This window comes from Leptidea sinapis, chromosome 33, assembly GCF_905404315.1.
Source record: "Leptidea sinapis chromosome 33, ilLepSina1.1, whole genome shotgun sequence".
Taxonomy (NCBI): Eukaryota; Metazoa; Arthropoda; class Insecta; order Lepidoptera; family Pieridae; genus Leptidea; species Leptidea sinapis.
The window spans coordinates 10,807,657-10,830,846 of NC_066297.1; the positions used below are offsets into that span (position 1 = coordinate 10,807,657).

The 23,190-nt window shown below is 37.7% G+C and overlaps 1 protein-coding gene across 1 annotated transcript in view; it reads right to left on the bottom strand.

Moving 5' to 3' along the window:
• LOC126974647 (cytochrome P450 CYP12A2-like) overlaps window positions 1–22,540 on the bottom strand; it is a 49,474-nt gene extending 26,934 nt beyond the window's left edge. Inside the window, exons 1-2 of the mRNA XM_050822181.1 lie at window positions 22,296–22,540; window positions 19,736–19,865 (exon numbers count right to left, since the gene is read on the bottom strand). Of these exons, the coding sequence (XP_050678138.1) occupies window positions 19,736–19,865; window positions 22,296–22,516 (351 nt within the window). The 5' untranslated portion in view covers window positions 22,517–22,540. The remainder of the gene's footprint in view (window positions 1–19,735; window positions 19,866–22,295) is intronic.
• Window positions 22,541–23,190: the final 650 nt, after the last annotated feature.

Genomic DNA, 23,190 nt, shown 5'->3' on the forward strand with positions numbered 1-23,190 from the left:
AGATTTTGTTTTCAGTTTTATTTGTGTGAACAACAGTTGTTTGATATGTGCCCAAACGCGAGACATAATAAATGTTATAGGAGGACAATCAATCAAGATCATCTGATGGTATGTTGTGATCACCGCGGACCATACTTTTTTGTGACCACAAACTGATATACTTAATCAGAATATGCTTTTTAAAACGATCTTTTAGCCATAATCAAAAAACTATTTTCGAGAAAGAAATTATTTTCTCAACATTGATTCCTTAAGAATACTTTTTGATGTCATTTTAATAAAATATACGATATTGTACTGTCATTGCTATTGCTATAAAATAATTATAATCCATTCCCAGGCAATGATATTTAAAAGTATAGATAGGTTACGTAGACAACATTCGGTTTTTGAAAATGATACACTAACGCACACATTAATAATTTAACATTGCAATAGCACACTACATTACGATTACACGTCAAAGAAGGATGGTAAATGGAATTATCGCAAGCGAAAAAGAGATAACTCTAATTTCTAATAGCTTCGTATTTGTATAGAAAAAATACAGTTAATTCATCAGATGTGATTTTTACCGTACACTGTGATTTATGCCTAAATTACGATTCATTCATGAGTTCATGTAGTAAAAGCTATAAAGTAGTAAAACTGCATTGAATTAGTTCGATAATGTGTCATTGATTTTATAAAAATAATTTAATATTTATTATAATATATATCCATATTGATGTTATCAATTATTTATAGATAAAATATTAAAAAACATACAGACACCAAAACAAAACCGAAAGGTTTCTATTTTCAAATCTAGAAATCAAATAAAATGTTATAATTCATGATTTCTTAACTGTGGTATGTAATTCTATGATTTTTTTTTACTTTCGTAATTAGTGCATCTTCCCATAACACAAGACGGCATTTTAATGTTGTACCTATATCAAATTGTAAGCAATTATATCAACAACAAACGCGTGTGTACCGTTTTCGTATCGAGAGAGCGACTACGACCAAATGAACCAATTGACTCCATTTCGGCATATGATTTTCGGCGCGCTAGTGACATATCTACCTCTTTTAGTGCTATAATATCATTGTTCCCAGGCTGTCGGATCACTAAGATATTCAGCTATGAAATAGTAGGATTTACGACAGAGCCTCTTTTTAATGAATTTATTTAAATTTATTTATAGATAATGCCTGAACAGTGAATGGGACTTCATTACAAAAGTACCTTTATTAGTATTCACCCTTAAAGTTATTGTTGCGTAGCAACCCTTCGAAGTATATGACGAGAGTTGTCAAACTTCAAGACATTGTTAATTTCAACAGCTCCGTCAGCAATACTCGTAGCTCAGCGGAAAAGTGTTTACTTTAGACGCTGTAGACCCGGGTTCGATACACCTACAAGTGGATGGATTTTTTTGGGTTTTGTAAAGTTAAAGGAAATTTCTAGTAAGTTCAGGATCAAATCGAACAGAAAAAAAGGGATGGAAAATGTGTAAGCAGGATAAAAATAGTTAAAAGTATTTTCTAGTACAATTTAAATTTAAAGATGGAATGGGAGAATCATTTTGAAAATAGAACGGATCCGGGCCTACGTGGCCTACGGTAGTTCTAGTTCTGACTCGAAAGTGTAAAGAAGAAGAACAAGAAAAGAAGAAGTAGTGAAAAGTGGAAGTGTTCCAAGAAGATAGAAGAGACTTAGTGTTCGGTGCGGTGTGACGCGTTGAAGGTACCGCCGCCCAAAAGAGGAACAGCGGCAGACCGGCGAAGTGCAAGTTCAGAAAAAGTGAACGCAAATAAAGACTCGTTAATATAAGCGGAGTATTATTTCCAATCCCTGACCCACTCCCGTGTCAATTGGTGTCAGAAGTGGGATTGGAAAAATGCCATTAGTGCCCAGGAACGAGAAGGGAGTGACCACGCGAGCGTGAGCAGCTACAGCGGCAGAGGACGAGTCAGAAATATCCGGCTCTGGACTCGCAAGCGCGCCGACAGGAGGATCAAGCGCGCCGACAGGAGGAGCAAGCACTCCGATAGGAGGAGCAAGCGCGCCGACAGGAGGAGCAAGCGCGCCGACAGGAGGAGCAAGCGCGCCGACAGGAGGAGCAAGCGCGCCGACAGGAGGAGCAAGCGCGCCGACAGGAGGATCAAGCGCGCCGACAAGAGGAGCAGTTGCGGGGCTTGAAAGAGGAGCAAGCGCGCCAACAGGAGGAACAAGCACGCCGACAGGACGAGCAGCTGTGAGGCCTGCATAAAAGCCTCTCCAAAGACATTTTATCCGTTGTGCAGAAAAACTCCACCCGTATTGACGCTGTGGAAAAAGAGATCGCCCGGATTGACAGTGTGGAAAAGAAGATGGACAAAGTTGAAGAGAACTTGCAACGGAAGATGGGAGAGATGGAAGTTACCATTAATCAGCTTAGTGGGAGGGTCGTGTGTCCTTCAGCCAACACGAGAGTTTCCTGCGGAACCACATCGAGCAGAAATTTAAAAGTACCTCCCCACGACGGCAAGTCTTCCTGGGCTGCCTTTAAGCTACAATTGGAGACGGTCAGAAGAGCCTGCGGTTGGAGTGACCAAGAAGCGCACTCTGCCCTCACACTAGCGCTCCGTGACGAAGCACTCTCCGTATTGGAAGCACTAAGAGGAAGTGACCTACACAGACCTTATTGACGCGTTGGAGGCACGCTATGGTGATAAACACCTCGAACATGTGTACCGGGCGCAACTTAAGGACCGCAGTCAAAGGGCCAGGGAAACTCTACAGCAGTGGTCCGTGGAAGCCGAGAAACTAGTGCGTAAAGCATATCAGTCGTCGCCAGCTGCAATAGAAGAAATGTTGCTCCAAGTTTTCATTGATGGAATACGGGACGCCGAAGCCGTACGATTGAGTCATCATACCAGCTTGAAGAAAGCGGTGGCACATGCGTTGGAAGTGGAAGCGGTTCGCCACGATTCTCGGGCGTTGAGACTCCGCAAAATTGTACCAGCAGATTCCAGCCGAAGGCAAGCATATATCCCAGTATGCTATGGGTGTGGGGAGCGAGGACACATTAGGAGCACTTGCCCCAGGCGTGAGAGCATAACGCAAGGTAGGAAGGATGCGGCGGTCTCAACAACATCAACTGGAGCAGCAGGAAAACTAGAAAAGGCCAGGTCAGTGGGGTGGGCGCTGGCCGGTAGAAGCAAAGCCCCAAGGATTTTCGTTAAGCAGACATGTGACGGAAGCACTTTAGTTATAGAAGGAATGATAAATGAAAAATCTTGCCGTTTCACTTTGGATACGGGACGCCTCACGTACAGTCGTTAGCCAAAGAAGACTAGAGAGCATCGGAAGACGACATATGCGAGAAAATGTAAACTTAACACTCACAACAGCTACCGGCCAGCGCATACCAGTCCAGGGAGAGAAGATCATGGCCATGAAAATCGGGGATACGTTGTACTGGCAAAAAGTGGTAATCGCGGATATCACAGATGACTGCATCATTGGGTTGGATTTTCTTCGAAATCATCAGTGTACCATTGACATGAAACATGGTGTATTGAAGCATGGAGGTGAAGAAATTCCAATAAAAGGCGGAACTGTTGGGAAAGTGTTGTGCTTAAGAGACACTACTTTAAATCCGAGATCGCAGACCCTAGTCCCAGTAGTCCTGCCAAGGGATGACAGAGGAAGACCTTGTAAATGCGCTATAATAGAAAGAGAGACATCGGACACGACATGGATCCCAGCCAGGGCTTTTGTGGGTAACTCCCAGATTGCGATGGTTCCCGTGTTTAATCCTCATGAGTACAAGCAAATCATTAGGAAGGGAACAGTGATCGGAGCTTGTGAGGAGATAGCTTGGTTAAGAAAGTGTGAAGAAGGGAGGAAGACAGTAGCTGCAAACCAGGATGTTAACATACAGAAACTTCTGGATGGCTGTAAGGACAATCTTACCAAGCTACAGTTAATAAAAACGAGAAATTTCCTGTTACGCTACGCCGGGATGTTCTCGAAGAACGACGGGGACATCGGAAGAACTGGTTTGGTGAAACACAAGATCGACACAGGAGACACTGTTCCGATACGGCAAAGACCAAGACGTATTCCGTTTGCACGTGAACAAGAAGTGGAAGACATGATTCGGGATATGAAAGAAAATGGTGTGATAGAACCGTCATCGAGTCCATGGTGTTCTCCAGTGGATCTGGTGAAGAAGAAGGATGGATCAACTAGATTTTGTGTGGACTATCGGCGTCTGAGTGATGTTACTAAGAAGGACAGTTATCCATTGCCAAGAATCGATGACACCTTAGATTCACTTTGTGGCATGACGTGGTTCTCTACTCTGGATTTGAAAAGTGACTACTGGCAAGTTGATCTGGATCCTAAAGACAAGGAGAAGACGGCTTTTTCAACCGGAAAAGGATTATGGCAGTTCAAAACAATGCCCTTTGGATTATGCAACGCCCCAGCTACTTTCGAAAGGTTGATGGAGAATGTGCTGGCAGGTATGTTGGGAGAAACCTGCCTTGTCTACTTGGATGACATAATAATTATGGGATGAAGTTTTGAAGATCATCTTAAGAAGCTCGAAAAAGTCTTCGCAAAACTGCAGTGTGCCAACTTGAAGTTGAGTCCAAAGAAATGTTCCTTCTTTCAACGTCAGGTGAATTACTTGGGGCACGTTATCTCGGAGTAAGGCGTTGCGACGGATCCTGCCAAGATAAGTGCTGTCAAGGACTGGCCGACGCCGACAGAAAAGACACATGTGAGAGCATTCCTTGGACTATGCTCTTATTATCGACGCTTTGTGAAAGGGTTTTCCGATGTTGCTAAGCCCTTACATCGACTGACTGAGGAGAAAAGAGCCTTTTCTTGGGATGAAGACTGCGAACAAGCTTTCTTAGAGTTGAAGAAACGACTATGTGAATCACCTATCCTCGGATATCCTGACACGGAGGGAAGATTCATAGTAGATACTGATGCTAGCAATTCTGGAATTGGTGGAGTGTTATCTCAGAAGAGGGGAGATCAAGAAGTTGTAATTGCATACTTTAGCAAATCTTTATCGAAGCCGGAGAGAAACTACTGTGTAACTCGTAGGGAGTTACTTGCCGTGGTGTAGACATTACAACATTTTAAAAAGTACTTGTTGGGTCGCAAATTCCTCGTAAGGACTGATCATGCCGCCTTGAAGTGGTTACTAGAATTCAAGAATCCGGAAGGATAAGTGGCCAGATGGATTGAGCAACTTCAAGAGTATGACTTTAAATCGAACATCGACGAGGAAAAACTCATGGAAACGCAGATGCTTTATCTAGAAGACCTTGTCCAACGGAATGCAAACATTGCATTCGTCAGGAGGAGAATGAAAATCAAATAATCCGACTGATCAGAACAGATTCGATCGATGGAAACTGGAGCAACGATGCAATGAGGAGAGCTAAGGAAAATGATAAGGATCTTCAACCACTTTTACATTGGCTAGCAAGTGGATCACTTAAACCAAAATGGTCTGAAGTGGCTAGACACAGTACGGCTACCAAGAGTCTCTGGGCACAATGGAATAGTTTGGTGATGCACGACGGGTTGCTCTGCCGGAAATGGGAAACCCCGCAAGGAACGGATTGCCATCTGCAACTGTTCGTTTCCAGGGAGAAGGTGAACGAGATCCTGAGAGCTTATCACGATGGTTCTTCAGGTGGACATTTGGGAATAAGAAGAATTCTCATAAAAATTAAAGAACGATTTTACTGGTTGCATTGCCGTGATGATGTGGAAGACTGGTGCCGTAAATGCAAGAGTTGTGCAGCTGTCAAAGGACCTCAGACCCGGAGCAGAGGAGCTATGAAATTGTATAATGTTGGGGCTCCGTGGGAGAGAGTAGCTCTGGATATAGCCGGACCGTTTCCAGTCACCAAAGCTGGAAGCCGTTACATAATGGTGGTGATGGATTATTTCACGAAGTGGCCGGAAGCATTTGCTCTACCGAATCAAGAAGCAGATACCGTTGCGACGAAGCTGGTGAATGAAGTTTTCTGCAGATTCGGTGTGCCTTTGGAGTTGCACAGTGACCAAGGGCGGAACTTCGAGTCACAAGTATTTCAAGAAGTTTGCAAGATCTTGGGAATCTATAAGACCAGAACTACGCCATATCATCCACAGTCGGACGGGATGGTGGAGAGGTTTAACCAAACATTGGAGCGACATCTGGCAAAAGTAGTGGACAGTCATCAGGATAACTGGGATGAGTACATTCCACTGTTTCTTATGTCGTATAGAAGCGCAATACACGAGACGACAACGGTGACTCCTGCGTACGCCAATTTTGGAAGGGAATTGAAATTGCCAGCTGATTTACTCTCAGGCTATCCACCGGATACTCCGAAAAGTATAACAGAATATGTGGATGAGTTACGGAAAAAGATGGTTGACATTTACGAGGAAATTAGCTAACAACTGGGCTTAAGGCAAGTGAACGGATGAAGGCCCGCTACGATCGAAGAGCTAATATTCCTAGTTTTGAAGAGGGAACCCTGATTTGGTTACACAATCCTGTAAGGCGAAAGGGGAAGTCTCCGAAGCTCCAACCAAGTTGGGAGGGACCATACAAAGTAATCACAAGGATAAATGATGTGACTCTCAGGATCCAGCGTACCCCTTGAAGTCCCCCGAAAATCGTACATGTCGAACGGGTGGCTAAGTACTACGGAAGCAACGATGATCGGGACGATCATGTCTTGGGAGGGGGCAGTGTTGCGTAGCAACCCTTCGAAGTATATGACGAGAGTTGTCAAACTTCAAGACATTGCTAATTTCAACAGCTCCGTCAGCAATACTCGCAGCTCAGCGGAAAAGTGTTTACTTTAGACGCTGTAGACCCGTGTTCGATACACCTACCAGTGGATGGATTTTTTGGGTTTTGTAAAGTTAAAGGAAATTTCTAGTAAGTTCAGGATCAAATCGAACAGAAAAAAAGGGATGGAAAATGTGTAAGCAGGATAAAAATAGTTAATAGAATTTTCTAGTACAATTTAAATTTAAAGATGGAATGGGAGAATCATTTTGAAAATAGAACGGATCCGGGGGTATATAAGCCGTACTAAGCGTGGCCTACGGCAGTTCTAGTTCTGATTCGAAAGTGTAAAGAAGAAGAAGAAGAAAAGAAGAAGTAGTGAAAAGTGGAAGTGTTCCAAGAAGATAGAAGAGACTTAGTGTTCGGTGCGGTGTGACGCGTTGAAGGTACGGCCGCCCACAAGAGGAACAGCGGCAGACCGGCGAAGTGCAAGCGGAGTATTATTTCCTATCCCTGACCCACTTCCTTGTCATTATTATGTATCTTATGAACCCTACTAGAATTTGATATAAGCAATCTCTATTTAAATTATACTTAAAGATATGTTCCTTATAAAATATTTTGCGCAATTTAAATATTTTGTTAGAACTCATTAGTGCCGCCTCGTTACCCTCCCATAATACTTGCTTCACTCTAAATATAGGTGAGTGTATATGAATAAAATATCCTAAAAAAATGTTGTGTATTTATTTTTTTTGACTTTAAATTTGACATGATCTTCGTCTTGTCCATGTTCATTTTGAGACCTACTCCTTGGGAAGCTGTATTGAGGCCATCAAGCATATGGCTTATATCTTCCATGGTCTCTGCCATGATTACGATATCGTATGCGAATCGAAGGTGGGTGATGTATTCGTCGTTGATATTGATGCCCAGTTCAAATGTACTTGTCGCACCTACTCGAAATTGTCGACGAGTACTTGTACTTGGACAAACAATCAAGTTAGGCAGGTCCAATTTCGCGAAAGAGGTCTCGCGAGGACTCAGCGAATCCAACTCGGATGGGCAGTGTTCAGGAAGCTCCGTAAAATCTTCTCGTCCCAAATACTACAGTGTCTGAAGACGAAGGTTTTCAACCAGTGTGTGTTGCCAGTGATAACTTACGGTACGCAGACGTGGTCGCTAACTATGTGCCTTATGAGAAAGCTCATGGTCACTCAGAGGGCAATGGAGAGGGCTATGCTCGGAGTTTACCTGCGAGATCAAATCAGAAATGAGGAGATCCGTAGGAGAACCAAACTCTTCGATATAGCCCAAATGATTGCGAAACTGAAGTGGTAGTGGGCAGGGCACATAGTTCGACGGAAAGATGGCCGTTGGGGCAGTAAAGTCCTCGAATGGCGACCACGTACCGTAAGACGCAGTGTTGGTAGGCCCCCCACAAGATGGACCAATAATCTGGTCAACATCGCCGGAACACGTTGGATGAGACACACTGCGTAGGACCGATCGTCGTGGAAATCTTTGGGGAAGGCCTTTGTCCAGCAGTGGATGCCTTCCGGCTGATGATAATGATGACTTTAAATTTATCTCTGTATTGAAGAAAATCTTCTATTGCTGTCACATATTAGCTAATACGAAAAAATTGCCAATATATTTCAAGCCCTACATAGCACTTTGTAATACTATAAAAATAACAATCAGATTAGGATTCAAGTTTATTTGTTTATTTAATGCAAACATAATATAATACATTCCCGCCATAAACATCTAAGAGCTAAGATAAGTCTTTTGTTGTTCAAATTTTAACTCCTTACTGGTTTATTATTTTGTCTTCTCGAATTTATCACAACGATAAAACAAGAGAGCCATTACGTAAGCCGTCTCGAAAATACGAAAATTGTATTAAGTTTTATTTGAATCTCATGAACAATGAGAGCTTTCATTGAGACGCTATTTCGGGTTCCCGTGATGGAAACAACTCTACCTATTACAGCAATGGTAATTCTTCCTGCATAAGATACATAATAACTTTAAGGGGTACCAAACGTAATATCAAAATTTATGAACGTGACGTCACTCGAACGGTTGGCTCAGTGGAAACGTGAAAGGTTGCGGGTTCGAGTCCCGCATCGTTTATAAATTTTGTTAATAAATTTAATTTGTGTAATTAGTCCCAGATGTGAGGGATTTCACTTATAAAAAACGCTAAACAATTCTTTATTCACTTTTTTTTATATCCTTGAATTTCAATACATGCATAATACTATATTATCAAGAGAATATCTATGCATCCTCAAGATCAGGTTTAGTTACTTTGTTCAAAATTTTTATGTCACGTAGGTACATATCTAAAAAATGGAGAGCCGTTTTTTCCTTCGGTTATACTGCAAGAACTACTGAACCGATCCGAATAATACTTATACAATAAGCCGAAGAGGTTTTCGGAGTATGATTATAATTTTATTAATTTGGTAACGTGGTTTATAATTTATGGTAATTACTTATCTGTAGCCCATATATTTTTTTAACTTAGAATACCCCATAATACAAATAATTTTGTCAATGATATTTCATTACATACTAGCTGACCCGACAGACGTTGTTCTGTTAATTATAAATAATGTTTGTTATGAATTTGTCAATAATATATCAAACCATCAAGAATTAATTCGTAAAATATGCACCCAGCTGTCGTTATGAAATTGTTTCACAACAGAACTGTCAAACCGTGCGTCAATAAATTCTCTTATAGAAATTATGTATGGACACATCGAAGTATAAACAAATTTGTTGTTTTTATTTAATTCCGAGCATTTTCCTATTTTTTCACCTTTTAAACATTCTCTGGACTTCCACGTATAATTCTAGACCTAAATTTTCCAAATCGGTCCAGCCGTTCTCGAGTTTTGGCGAGACTAACGAACAGCAATTCATTTATATATACAGTATGGAAACTAAAAAGCTTAATAGCGGAAATAAGCTTATATGAAATAAATGAAAATACAAGTCATACTGGTCCACAGAAGTAAAGTAAAATTAATAATTAAATTAAAATCCCTAAATTATAAAAAAGATATTTTCAAAGAAACTAATTATCAAAATTGAATTAGAAAAAAGAAAACAGTCTGTTTAGACTACGTACTAAGCCCCGAGGAGCGACAACGTAGCTCACGGCTGCGGCGGCGAATTGGCTGTTACTTCTCTTCTCGTAAACGCTCTTAACAATAACATAATTGTAAGCGAAGAAATGAAAATTGATGGAAACATTTCACTTGAACTTTAAGAAAGTTAAATTAATAGGTAAATACACTTTATCTTTTTGAACAAAAACTTGAAACATTCGCGGGTTGCGTAAAGCACTCGCTTGGACACTCCAGACATCGTACACACATTCCGAAAGTTCGCGTTAAACTGAATAACAAATTACAAATACTTAAATAAAATGGCGAAAATAAATAAAGGCGTAAATAGGGCATACCCCACAAATCTAGTTTATCGATACTTTATTTACAATAACTAACCAACATTCTAAGCAAGGCATTAAAATGGATAAGCTGTGTAAAAAAATTGTTTATTTTTGTAAGTTCAATACTTACTAAACCACTGTTTTCTGAGTGATTTCCTGAGCAGCGAACAAGTGGGAGGCTCCTTTGCACAGGATGCCGGCTAGATTATGGATACTGTGTTTCGGTCTGAAGGGCGCTGTAGCTAGTGAAATTACTGGGCAAATGAGACCTTATCGCATCTTATGTCTCAAGGTGACGAGCGCAGTTGTAGTGCCGCTCAGAATTTTTGCGGTTTTTCAAGAATCCTGAGCGGCACTGCATTGTAATGGGCAGGGCGTATCCATTACCATCAGCTGTGCGTCGTGTTCGTCTCGTCCCTTATTTTGATTAAAAAAAGTAAGTTGGTACAATTTTTGATAGGTTTCTTTCAAATTACAATCAACTCAACATCATTGAGTGCTCTAGTCACCTGTCGCATTGCTCTAGACACTGTAGGTTGAGATACCTACTGAGTTGAAATTACTCTGACCAACAATGGTTTGGTAAGATCCTGTAGCATAAAATGCCATTTATATTATTACCCATAATGTAAAAAAGCACATGATTTTATAATTTATTTAATTAAAGTCTTAAATATAGTAAATATCTAGTCAGATAAGTAGGTAGGTAAGATCTTTCTTGGTAACTACCAACCTAAATAGGAAACTAAGTATAGTATTACGCTCTCGTGGAATTAGAGGAAGGAGGTCTTCATTGAGACCAAGGACTAAATCCTTTCTTAAAGCGAAATGTTTTCAAGAACTCCGTATCTATCATTTCGAAAGCAAAATATTAGTTGATCCTCATAATATTATTTCGGCGTCGACGTTCTCTTCGCCGGTCTTCCCTTTCGGAAAGATCCAAAAGTAGCCAAGACAAGCTGATATTCATGTTTATGAAAAAACTTTCAACAGCCAACAACTGCAAATTACTAACATCAGTTCAGCGACTTCTCAGACGTTCGATTTGACATTAAATCGTTTGGAACCGACTGTAAAAAGATAGCAGAATACCACTGACACAACGATTGAAGTCCGTCTAGATGACGTGAATACGCTTAAGCGATTTTTGGATAGGATCGTTTCTCGAACGTACGATTTAAATCACGTGAATACGAATCGTAGGTGAACGACAGATGTCGCTGCGATATCGCTTATATAAAATTACGTGAATCGGGCCGCCGGCCATGTGTTCTGACGCGAGATAACATTTTATACCCATCCCAAGTAATGTGCTCAACGCCGCTAAAGAAGTTTTTTACTTGAAAAATTGAGCTTGCTATTATTGTAAGTACATATTAATCTTATATATATAAATGAATTGCTGTTCGTTAGTCTCGCTAAAACTCGAGGACGGCTGGACCGATTTGGCTAATTTTGGTCTTGAATTATTTGTGGAAGTCCAGGGAAGGTTTAAAAGGTGATAATTATGAAAGTGTTCGGAATTAAATAAAAACAACAATTTTGTTTTTCCTTTGATGTGTCCCCCGTCGTCTATTATGTTTAATTATATGGTTTGTCTGGATATTTGGTTTGTATGGACATATTTTCTATGAGAGAATTTATTGACGCACGGTTTGACAGTTCTGCTGTAAAACAATTTCATTACAATAACAGGGAGCATATTTTACGAAATAATTCTTGATGTTATGAAATATTATTGAAAAATTCATTAAAAGCAGTATTTTATTTATTATATACAGAACAACGTCTGTCGGATCAACTAGTGTTATATAAAAATGTATCATTTAAATTATTTAGGAGTGTGTGAGATAAGGTTTTGTAAAAATAATATGTTTCTTAGAAATATATAGGTAACTAGTGGAGCCGACAGACGTTGTCCTGTACACACGTCTTAAATTTGAAAAATCGGTCCAGCCGTTAGTAGGAGTTCAATAACATACACATAAGCAGGAGTATTATATTATATGGACGGAATAGAGAATCTAAACCAATCTCAAATTCACTGGAACACAAAAAAATCATCCAAATTGGTGAAGCCGTTTAGGGGGTAGTTCAATTGTGAATCTAAACAACTCTCGAATCCACCTGAAGACAGACAGAAAGTTTCATTAAAATCGGTCCAGCCGTTTAGGAGGAGTTCAGTTATAACAGACACACAAAAGAAATATATAAATTATCAGAAAGTTCTACCATCACTGTACAATTTATTTCATTGTTAAATTCATAAAATCTATTTGATATATTCCTAGAGCACACTAAAGAAATCAACAACTCTACAAGCTGTATTGATAATATACCTAAAAACCTATTTTCCATTCAATGACCACTATATACACTGGCCTGCAAAAGTAAGTATCACACTTTTCAAATTAAATTTTTTTCTTAACTATAGAAGGTAGAGATTTAAGATTAAAAACGTTTTGTTGCAAATTTTATAGGCTTAAATTCTTAGAAACTAAAGTTATACATTAGTAACATTTTTAACTTAAAAAAGAGAAAACAATGAAAATAGACATTTTTAGTTTAGTGTAAAAAAAATCAACTAAAATGCATTACATGTTATTTAATTTTTCATAACTGGTATTGCCTCCCCGAGCTCTGATTACAGCTTCGAGCCGGTTCGGCATACTGAACACTAGGTTTCGGAGCCAATGTTGGGGAATATTCTCCCATTCTTCTGGACCAGGGCCTGCTTTCGTGACCTGAGGGTAGTAGGTGTTGGTCTGCGATTTCTGTCTAGCCTCCCAAGCTCATCCCAGGCGTGTTCAATCGGGTTGAGATCAGGACTTCTTGATGGCCAAGCCATCACGCTGATACCGACCTCCTGAATATACTCTTGTACGATATGAGCCGTGTGTGGCCAGGCATTGTCATGCATCAGCATCGATCCATCACCCATATTTGCTAAATACGGCCCTGCATACTCATTGAGAATCTCTTGAGCATATCTTTGCCCAGTGAGGGTGCCATTTTCTATGGCTAATAGCTCTGTGTGATCTTCTGAAGATATGCCAGCCCATACATATACACTGCCTCCACCGTATTGGACTCTTTCTGAGATGCAGGCTTGAAGGTATCGCTCACCATGTTGCCTGTTAAAACTTCGCCTTCCATCAGAAGTGTAAAGGGAGAATCGAGACTCATCTGCAAACAAAATTCTTGACCATTCTTCTTCATCCCACTGCATGTGTTCACGGGCGTATCGCAGTCTCGCTACTCGATGCTGTCTCTCGAGTTTTGGGCCATACGCTGGTATTCGGGGTTTCAAATTTGCTTCAGCAAGTCTTCTTCTCACTGTACTGTCACTAATGTAGTCCCTCCGGGTCTGAAGTAGCTGTTGCTGGACTTCAACTGCATTTTGGTGGCGATTTCTTAACACAGTAGAAATAATATAACTATCTTCTCGGGCACTGGTACACCTGGGTCTGCCATTACAAGGTCTCCTCAGATGGTGTCCAGTCTCTTCGTACCTTCGCTTTACCTTCTGGACCGTTCGTACCGTCACACCCACCATTCTTGCAGTGCGACGTATACTGATGCCTAGTTCCAGAAAAGCCATGATCCTAGCACATTCTTCAACTGAAAGAGGCATGATAAATAAATGTTATGTGCTTTTTAGCATAATTTTTTAAAACAAGACCCATTGATCTTGAAAAAAAATTAAAACAGAAAGAAAAATGTGAATGGTAAAATTGTAATTCGGAAACGTCCACTTTAAAAAAGGAATGGTTTTGTTTTTGAAGTTTTTTTTCAGCCAATTCTTAAAAGAAGGTTACCGACTATAACGTTTTTATGTATAAAATTAAATTCTCTTTGGAGTCCTTTTCATTAGGAAAGTATATCTTGTGAACTTAAAACGTTATCCCAATTTGAAAAGTGTGATACTTACTTTTGAAGGCCAGTGTAGAATTAAGACCACTCTGGTAAATTAAACTAACATTGAGAAAAAGATATGCTTAAATTAAAAATAATGATTGTTCTTGTGTTAACAGGCGGACGGAGGATTTTATAGATATTCCGTAAAACTCTCAAATTGTTATTAGGATTATGACAATAATTCCAATAAGTTATTGAAGTGATAGCTTCTTATGGGATTGTAGGCCATTTCGTAACGTAAGGCGTTACGGAGGCAATCTGTCTTGCGTCCCTTTCTCTCACGCATACGGCAGCGGTATGCAGGCTCCTCCTGTCTCACTCTTACCAATTATTTCTTTTATAGAATTAAACAATGACTCTCATAATGTACATACACAAAATTCTAATGTACATATTCAAGAATCATTTTAAATTTAATAAATGATTTAATTAATTATTGTAAAGTAGTAATAACCTAAGCTTTTCTCAAGTCAAAAAATTTCAATATTAAATAGTTCAACTTAGATAAGTTGAAGTTATCACTTCTGTCGGGCGTGCCGAGACACACACGTTTTTTATAATATTGAAATATATTAGAACCGAATTGCTTTTAAATGTATTTCTAACCATAGACTTAATATTATATTAGCGACTGAACAAGCTCACAGCCCGAAAATGAGGGACCAATGTTGATGATGTGTTGTGTGTGTTGTTAGCTTGTGGTTTAATATTCAAAATGCTAAGGAGCTAATGCTAAACATGGCTGACTATTTATGATCTGTCAATCAAAATTGGTTACACCAACAATAGATTCGCTTATCTTTTATATTTTGTTGTATCTCCATAAGATATGTATGTATCTATCGCTAGTATATTGTGTATGCTTAAAGCTTGTGAACATTGCGAATAGAACTGTTAAATTAATAAGGGAAGATTATGAAAGAGATGTGAAAAAAGATACGATTAGAAAACGAACTTATAATTAATGTAGGTGATGATAGCAGTGACGACAGTGAAAATAGCAGTATGGACGAATCTGATTAAATCTGGCCTTTTGTTACAACTTTTTTTGATCTCTTTTTGTATTTGTGTTTCATGTTTCTTATGTGCATATAAAGTATGCATATTCATTTTCATTCCAATATTCAGTTCGTGCAAATATATTAAGTAAATATTTATATTTTTGTTTTATTAAACCTTTTTAATCAAGTACTACTTGCAACAAAAACTAATAGATTTGATTATATTATTTTCGAGAATAAATTGACATTCCACATCACTATTATAATAATATGTCAAAACGGCCATCATAGATAGCGTGCCGCTAATATATATATATATATATATATATAGTTATAAAGTACGTAAAAATTGCCGACATATTTGAGCAGGCGTTACGTTATTACAACCCGTGGATACAAACAGTTTTATAAAAGATCTGCCAAGAGAGTAAAACTTTTTGCAATAAATTTATTTGTCGTGATTTATAGCATGTGGTTATTTGAACATCATACGCTCATAAATCATTGAATGTAATATTTTCTCAACAAATAGCGCGTTGATAAAGCATATTGGGTTTGTTAATTTATAGCTAAACAAATTGGTTATCGTTAAATGCAGCTTTTTGATAAAAAAAATCAAAATAAAATTGTTAATAAATATGTACTTAATACCTCGTATAAAATATATATTATATACTTTGTATGCATAAAGATTTATAGATTTAATCATCATTATAATGTTATTTTATTAAATATCTGTTATAATTTCTTATTACACGCTTTATAATAGCTAAGCCCCTCTCACCTTCTCTTAAAGACGTTAAGAGATTTTCATTTTATCAGGCCACCAGGATATTTGGTACAAGGTCACCTGATGTTAAGTGATCACCACCGCCCACATTCTCTTGCAACACCAGTGGGAGGCTCCTTTGCACAGGATGCCGGCTAGATTATAGATACAACAACCACACCTATTACTGCCGTGAAAAGTAATGTGTAAGCATTATTGTGTTCTGGTGACGTTGCTAGTGAAATTACTGGGCAAATGAGACTTAATATCTTATGTCTCAAGGTGACGAGTACAGTCGTACAAATTTTTTGAATTTTTAAAGTATCCAGAGTGGCTCTACATTGTAATGGGCAGGGAGAATCAATTACTATCAGCTGAACGCCCTGTCTAATTCCCTATTGTGATAAAAAATACAGGATAAGTAAACTTGAAGGTGGAATGAGCTTCTTTGTCACATTCAAGTGTACTTGCTAACTTCAACAGCTTAGTCGTGCGTCGAAGAAAGTTGGGGAAGTGGTGGGGATGATACTATAATTTGTGTCTACGCAACGCCAAGTGTTAATTACTAAAAAAAATATATTTTAGAACCATTACAAATCCTATGCTTAAAAATGTAAATTTAAATAAAGGAAGCTCCAATTTCATGGTTAAGAGATTTTCTATCAGGTGATAAACATTTTTTATTAACTTTTTAATAAATAACATTTTAATTCTTGTACAATACATTTTGTTTTTGTGAATATGAAAGTGAATTTATGATAAAAATATTTTCATGTTCTAGTTATTTTTATTATAAACTATAATTAATCACAAATACAAGACTGTTCTTAGCCAATATAGTAAAAATATGTAAAGCTTATATTAAAAAAACGCACTTTGTGACTTCTTTTAATCTTCTGAATTATATCAAACCTCAAATTATTGTTATTTATTTTACAAAAATCTTAATCTCTTGGAATATCTTCTGACAAATCTGAAATCACATATGATACAGCTGCCCAGAATGCTGCACACTTGATTACGTCTTTTTTCTTCTGAACATTTAATGTATCAGCTTGAGAGTGATGATACCAGAAATATTTATCGTTGTCATTTAATAGTGAAGCTCCTGGAATACCTTTCTTTATAAAAAGTGTAATGTCAGACCCAGGTGCATCACTTTCAGTCATATTATCCATCGGTGGAAATAACTTTAAAACTTCAGCGATTATACAACGAGCTCTCTTTGATCCAGCTACATCCAAGCCTCTTGGGTTGAAAGTTCCTTCATCTGACTCCATAATAAAAGTTATGTTGTCCAACTCTTGAATATGACGTTCTAGATAAGCAGCAGCACCAATTAAACCCGGTTCCTCTGCAGTCCACAATATTGAACGCAAAGTTCTTTTCGATTTCACTTTCAAATTTTTTAATGCTACTGGGACCAACCAACTTATAAACATACCACCTCCATCATCTATTGCACCTTCGCCGACATCCCAGCTATCAATGTGTCCTGATACGATTACATATTTTTCAGGATATAAAACTCCCTTCAAATCTATTATTGTATTTCTAGATATTTTCGTATCATACGAACTTTGCATTATGATCTTTAAAATTATTTTCTCTCCCCGATCAAACAATCTTCTGAGTAAAAGTGTATCTTCAATTGTAATAGCTCCGACTGGTATCTTGACAACACCTTCTTCATAGTTTTGTGAGCCTGTGTGCGTCGTGTAAAGGGAAAATGGTGTTATACTTCTTATAAGCGTTGCAACCGCACCTTTTCTTGCAGCTTTTGATGCACCTTCAACTCTATATATGACAGTTTCTCCATAGTTAGTGTAATCTTGGTCAAACAAAACTATTTTTCCTTTAACATCATCATTATGTAACTGATCTAAGTCATGAAAACTTCTTACAACAATTAATTCCGCTTCAATTCCTTCTTTTGGTGTTGGCACACTAGAACCAAGTCCAATTACAGCAATATTCTTAAGTCGAGGTCGAATCATTTTTACCGATTCCTCTCCTCTGACCCAATGAGGTACCTATAAATTTGAAACTTGTTGTAACATTATTGTCCATCCGATCCAAAAAAAAGGAGACAGTTCGAATCCGGCAAACTACAGGCCTATAGCGATTACCTCCCTGCTTTCCAAAATCATGGCGAGCATAATTAACCGCCAGCTCTCGGTATACCTTGAGGGTCACCAGTTGATCAACGACCGGCAGTACGGCTTTCGCCATTGTCGGTCAACTGGCGATCTTCTGGTATACCTAATACATAGATGGGCGGCGGCTATTGAAAACAAGGGGGAAGGCACTTATCCTGGATATAGCGAAGGCCTTTGATCATGTATGGCACAAGGCGCTCCTCTAAAAACTTCCATCATTTGGGCTTCCTGAGAGCTTATGCAAGTGGACCTCCAGCTTCCTCACTGGGCGCAGCATACAGGTCGTTGCCGACGGTTATTGCTCGATTCCAAAGCCCGTGAACGCTGGAGTGCCCCAAGGCTGTGTGCTATCTCCCACGCTGTTTCTTCTGCATATCAATGATATGTTCGACACCTCCAAGATTCATTGCTATGCAGACGACAGCACTGGTGATGCCGTATACACGGGCCATGCAGGTCAAATCGTCGACCAGTGCCGGGAGAAACTTGTGTCTTCTATAGAGTCCTCTCTCGAGAAGGTCGCGGAATGGGGTAAATTGAATCTTGTTCAATTTAACCCCCAGAAGACTCAAGTTTGCGCGTTTACCACTAAAAAAAACCCCATTTGCCGTATCACCGCTCTTCGACAACACTTCCCTTAAAGCCTCGCCTAGTATCGGAATACTGGGTCTTGAAACTTGCCGAGCGATTGCCAATTCCGTGGCCATTTGGATGGCAAAGCCAAATTGGCTTCGAAGAAGCTGGGGGTCATTAATAGAGCACAGCAATACTTCAAGCCGACCCACATTCTAGCACTCTACAAAGCGCAGGTCCAGCCACACATGGAGTATTGCTGTCATCTCTGGTCTGGCACACCCCAGTATCTGTTCGATCCATTTGACGGCGTGCAACGCAGAGCAGCTCGAATTGTCGGGAACCCAGTGCTCTGTGAACGGCTGGATCACTTGGCATTGCGTAGAGACGTCGCTTCATTGTGTGTCTTCTACCGCATTTATCACGGGGAGTGTTCCGAAGAGCTGTTTAACCTTATACTTGCCGCCGAATTTGACCTTCGCACGACACGCCACAAATTAGGATATCATCCCCACCATCTGGATGTGTGGTGGTGCTCCACAGTGCGGTTTTCAAGAAGCTTTCTTCCTCGTACTACTAAGCTGTGGAATGAGCTTCCTTGTGCGGTGTTTCCGGGACGATACGACATGGGTACCTTCAAAAAAAGCGGGTACACCTTCCTTAAAGGCCGGCAACGCTCTTGTGATTCCTCTGGTGATGCAAGAGAATGTTGGCGGCGGTGATCACTTAACACCAGGTGACCCGTACGCTCGTTTGTCCTCCTATTCCATAAAAAAAAAGAAATAAATTATTGAAATAATCATTCCACAAGTGTTATTAAGCCATTAGATGCAGATTCAAATCTCTGGCTGAATTTCCCAATTAAATTCAAACTTGAAGATGAGTGAACATACCTAGTTCACCGTTGATAAGTCCATTTACCTTAACAGGCTTCTTAATGAATTTATGGTTGAGTTCATCAAGGGGTGGGTATGCTAATGCTATTATTATTGGAGGACATATTCGTGTATCTACCAATTGTTTTTAAACAATATTAAATCTATTTTTATTTTACATACCTCTAGCTCTTCAGTCTTCACTTCGTTGATACCATATGCGATTGTTAAATTAACCATATAATCTATGGAATCTTCTAAAACTTTGCTACCTGATGGTCGAGCCCCAAATTTGTCAATGAATTTGTCGTACCTGAAAAATAATAGAACAAGAATTGCATTATATTTAACATTAAATACAGGTGCAGGCTAAAATGCAATAATAAGTTAATATGTGAATACGAAATCGTAAAACAATGTTGTAAACTAATTATAATAAACGCCTTTATTCTCGCTTTTTTATCTTTACGTTAATTTAAATTAAATTAATTATCAATGTTCAGCAACCACTACGTTGGTCAGGTTTTCTTTCGGCATATTCTTCATCAAGTTAAGTCCACTTATGTCTATCTCGAACCAACCTTCATCATCCTGTTTGTTAATCTTCTAATTTGACGTCCTCTTTGTATTTTCCCATTTCTAGGGTATCGCTCATCTTTGACATTTTTCTTATTTTTGAGGTGGTTCACCGATGCCCAAGCCTTGTGTTTAATACACTTCGTTCCATATTGTATTGAATAACTAAGGGCTTTTTATTGTTTGTTGTTGCTCATAGCAGGCCAGGTTTGGCCATAAGTAAAAAAAGGGAGGGTGCATATTATGTAGTACAATTTACTTTTCAGAGACATTGGAATTGTTTCGTTTTGAACAATTTTTTTAGTGACCAGCACCGCTTCCAAGTGTTACTTATTCTTTTATCTATTTTATCTTTAGTGTTGTTCTTTTATTGATATTGGTTGTCCTAAATATATTTATTCATCTTCATATTCAATAATGTATTGTCCTATTTTAATAGTTGCTCTTAATATATTTGTCATTACTTAAGTTTTTGTCGGAATCACAAATAGACGTATATTATCATATCATGTACATATATTAATATTTAATGTTAAAAGATATGTGGGTTGAGTATAAATACTTTTTTCTTTATTAAACAAAACCAGTACGAAAATAACTTAAATTACACAAACTAATTATTTATGATCACATGCAAAATAAAATAAGCGACGAACTTTATCATTTTAATTAACGTGAACGTTAGTAAAAAATTCAAATCTGATAAAACTTCATTTAAATATATTATATTATGCTTTTAATTTAAACTGAAGAGTATGATATGTTCCCCTAGTATATCATATGATTAGGCATATGATATACTAGGGGAACTGTACTCAGATAATTTTTTACAAGTGTTTCAATATTTAAATCGAAAAAAGGTATTTATGACCAAGGTACAACATACCCTATGTACCTAGGCCAGTACTATGGTGTCCCTGGAAATGGGGTAATTGATGGAAAATATAACTATTCTTAACTAAAACCGCTTTATTCGTTTAATTAACATCAAAAATAACTCATATATTCTGAACAAAATCAAAATTATGTTTATAGTTTCTTTTTTCTAATGAGGCAAATCGTTTATATTTTACTAGGAATATTATATTACGTGAATGTGAATTTATTTAAAAAATATATTCTTCTCGCCAAAGTACAACATCGACACTCACCAAGGTACAATTGATTGATTGTGTCCGAGGTACAACACAACTCCAACTCCAACTAAACGGTGGATTTCAAATAATTTGGGGTTACTTATCTATTAACTTTATGATTGTTTTAATACTAGTTAAAGAAAAGAACCTATTGCATATATAAGTTCAGTGATTATTAAGATGAAAACCAATTATTGTGAAAATTACATATATTATACACAGACCTGTACCAGTATTATAAAAGTAAGAGAAAAAAAGGAACAAGTTTCTCTTCCTGTCAATTATTTTATACATGAGCTGATTTAAACCAAAACTGTCTTCATTTACAATTTGTTTTGAAAGATTAAAATTAAATTTGAATACAATGTTAAAATTGATTATTACATATTTTAATTCTATTACTCCGTATATTATGTATACTCACTCATCATACATGTCAATTCCTATGAATGTATTTAGAATACCTTTCATAATCGTGCTAGTCATATTTTTATAGCTTTTAATCTCTTCAATTAATGTTTCTTCCAGACCACACTCAGAATATCGATTAATTATTGACAGTGGACTCACATAAATATTATAATAAAGACAATATATGAAGAAATATAAAAATAGTCTATTCATCTTGATCTTAATACTGTTTCACTTGTAAACACAAAGTGTGCGTGGTCTTATCTATGTTAAATGAACTTGTATTATTAACTGTTCTAAAAGGTCAGATACTTAGAAATATCAATGTGGGTAAATAACACTTTGGTATGTGTATAGAAATTTTTATTTTTAAGTAGTATAGAATTAAGTTTTTTAAGCTAAGCCTAATTGCATTATAAATACTTTTAAATATTTAGGAATGTTTTATGTAGGTAAAAATTTTTCCAACATATTGGTAAAAAGCATTTTTTATATTTTATAAAGTCTTATGAAAATAGGTCCAGCTGTTTCACCAGCCACAACAAAGAGAAAGAGAAAAAAAACGCTTGAATTTATTATTCCATTATAAGTTAAGAAATTAATATAAACTTTATACTTACTCATCAATAAGTACTTCTCTAAGAGGAGCAGACTGCATCCGTGTCATTATGTCTTGAACAATATTGCTATAGGAATTAATTTCATCTTTCAGTCCTTTGCTTAAATAATTTGAGCAGGACAAAGTAGATGAAAACCTTTCAGAGAAATATATTTCACATTTGCATGCAATTGGAAACAATATTAGACCTATACAAAATAAGGAGTAAATTTTTAAGCCCATCTTAGTTGACTCACTGAGTGAGACGATAAGATTACCTTTATAAGCGTGCAAGTAATTTGCCATGCTTCCAACAGAATACACGATTTTTAGGGTTCCGTAATCGGCTAACCAAAGGAATCCTATATCTTAGGCTGAGTTAAAATCGGACTAGTTACAGCTGAAACTTGTACTAAATAATAGTTTGAAACTTGCAAAATTTGCCCACATTTTCATGTCAGGTATTACAATATAGAAGACCCTGACATTAAAACTCTTAAATTATAGAAAAAATCTACAAAACTCAGTCGTATTTAAAAAATAATTTTTATTTTCTCCCAAGATCAAATACACTTACAGCTATTATAAACTTCAATCACATAAATCAAAATTTGACAGAACACATTCAGCTTATTTTTTTGATTTAAGGAAGCCTTTTGCCGCTGTTATTCATTATTTGGTTGAAATGAAGATTAAAAGTAAAGGTATTTCTAAAACAACATATTAAATTTAACAAATATTACCATCAAATGGAGCCCAGGCTCCAATTACCATTTGATCTCTGGAGAACTTTAAAAATAACTTAAGATGTTCCTCAAGGATCAATCCTTGGTCCCTTATTCCTTTTCTTGTCCAATTTGCATGAAATTGGTCCACAAAGCAATATCAGGCTGTCATGGTAAAAGAGTGGGTAAATT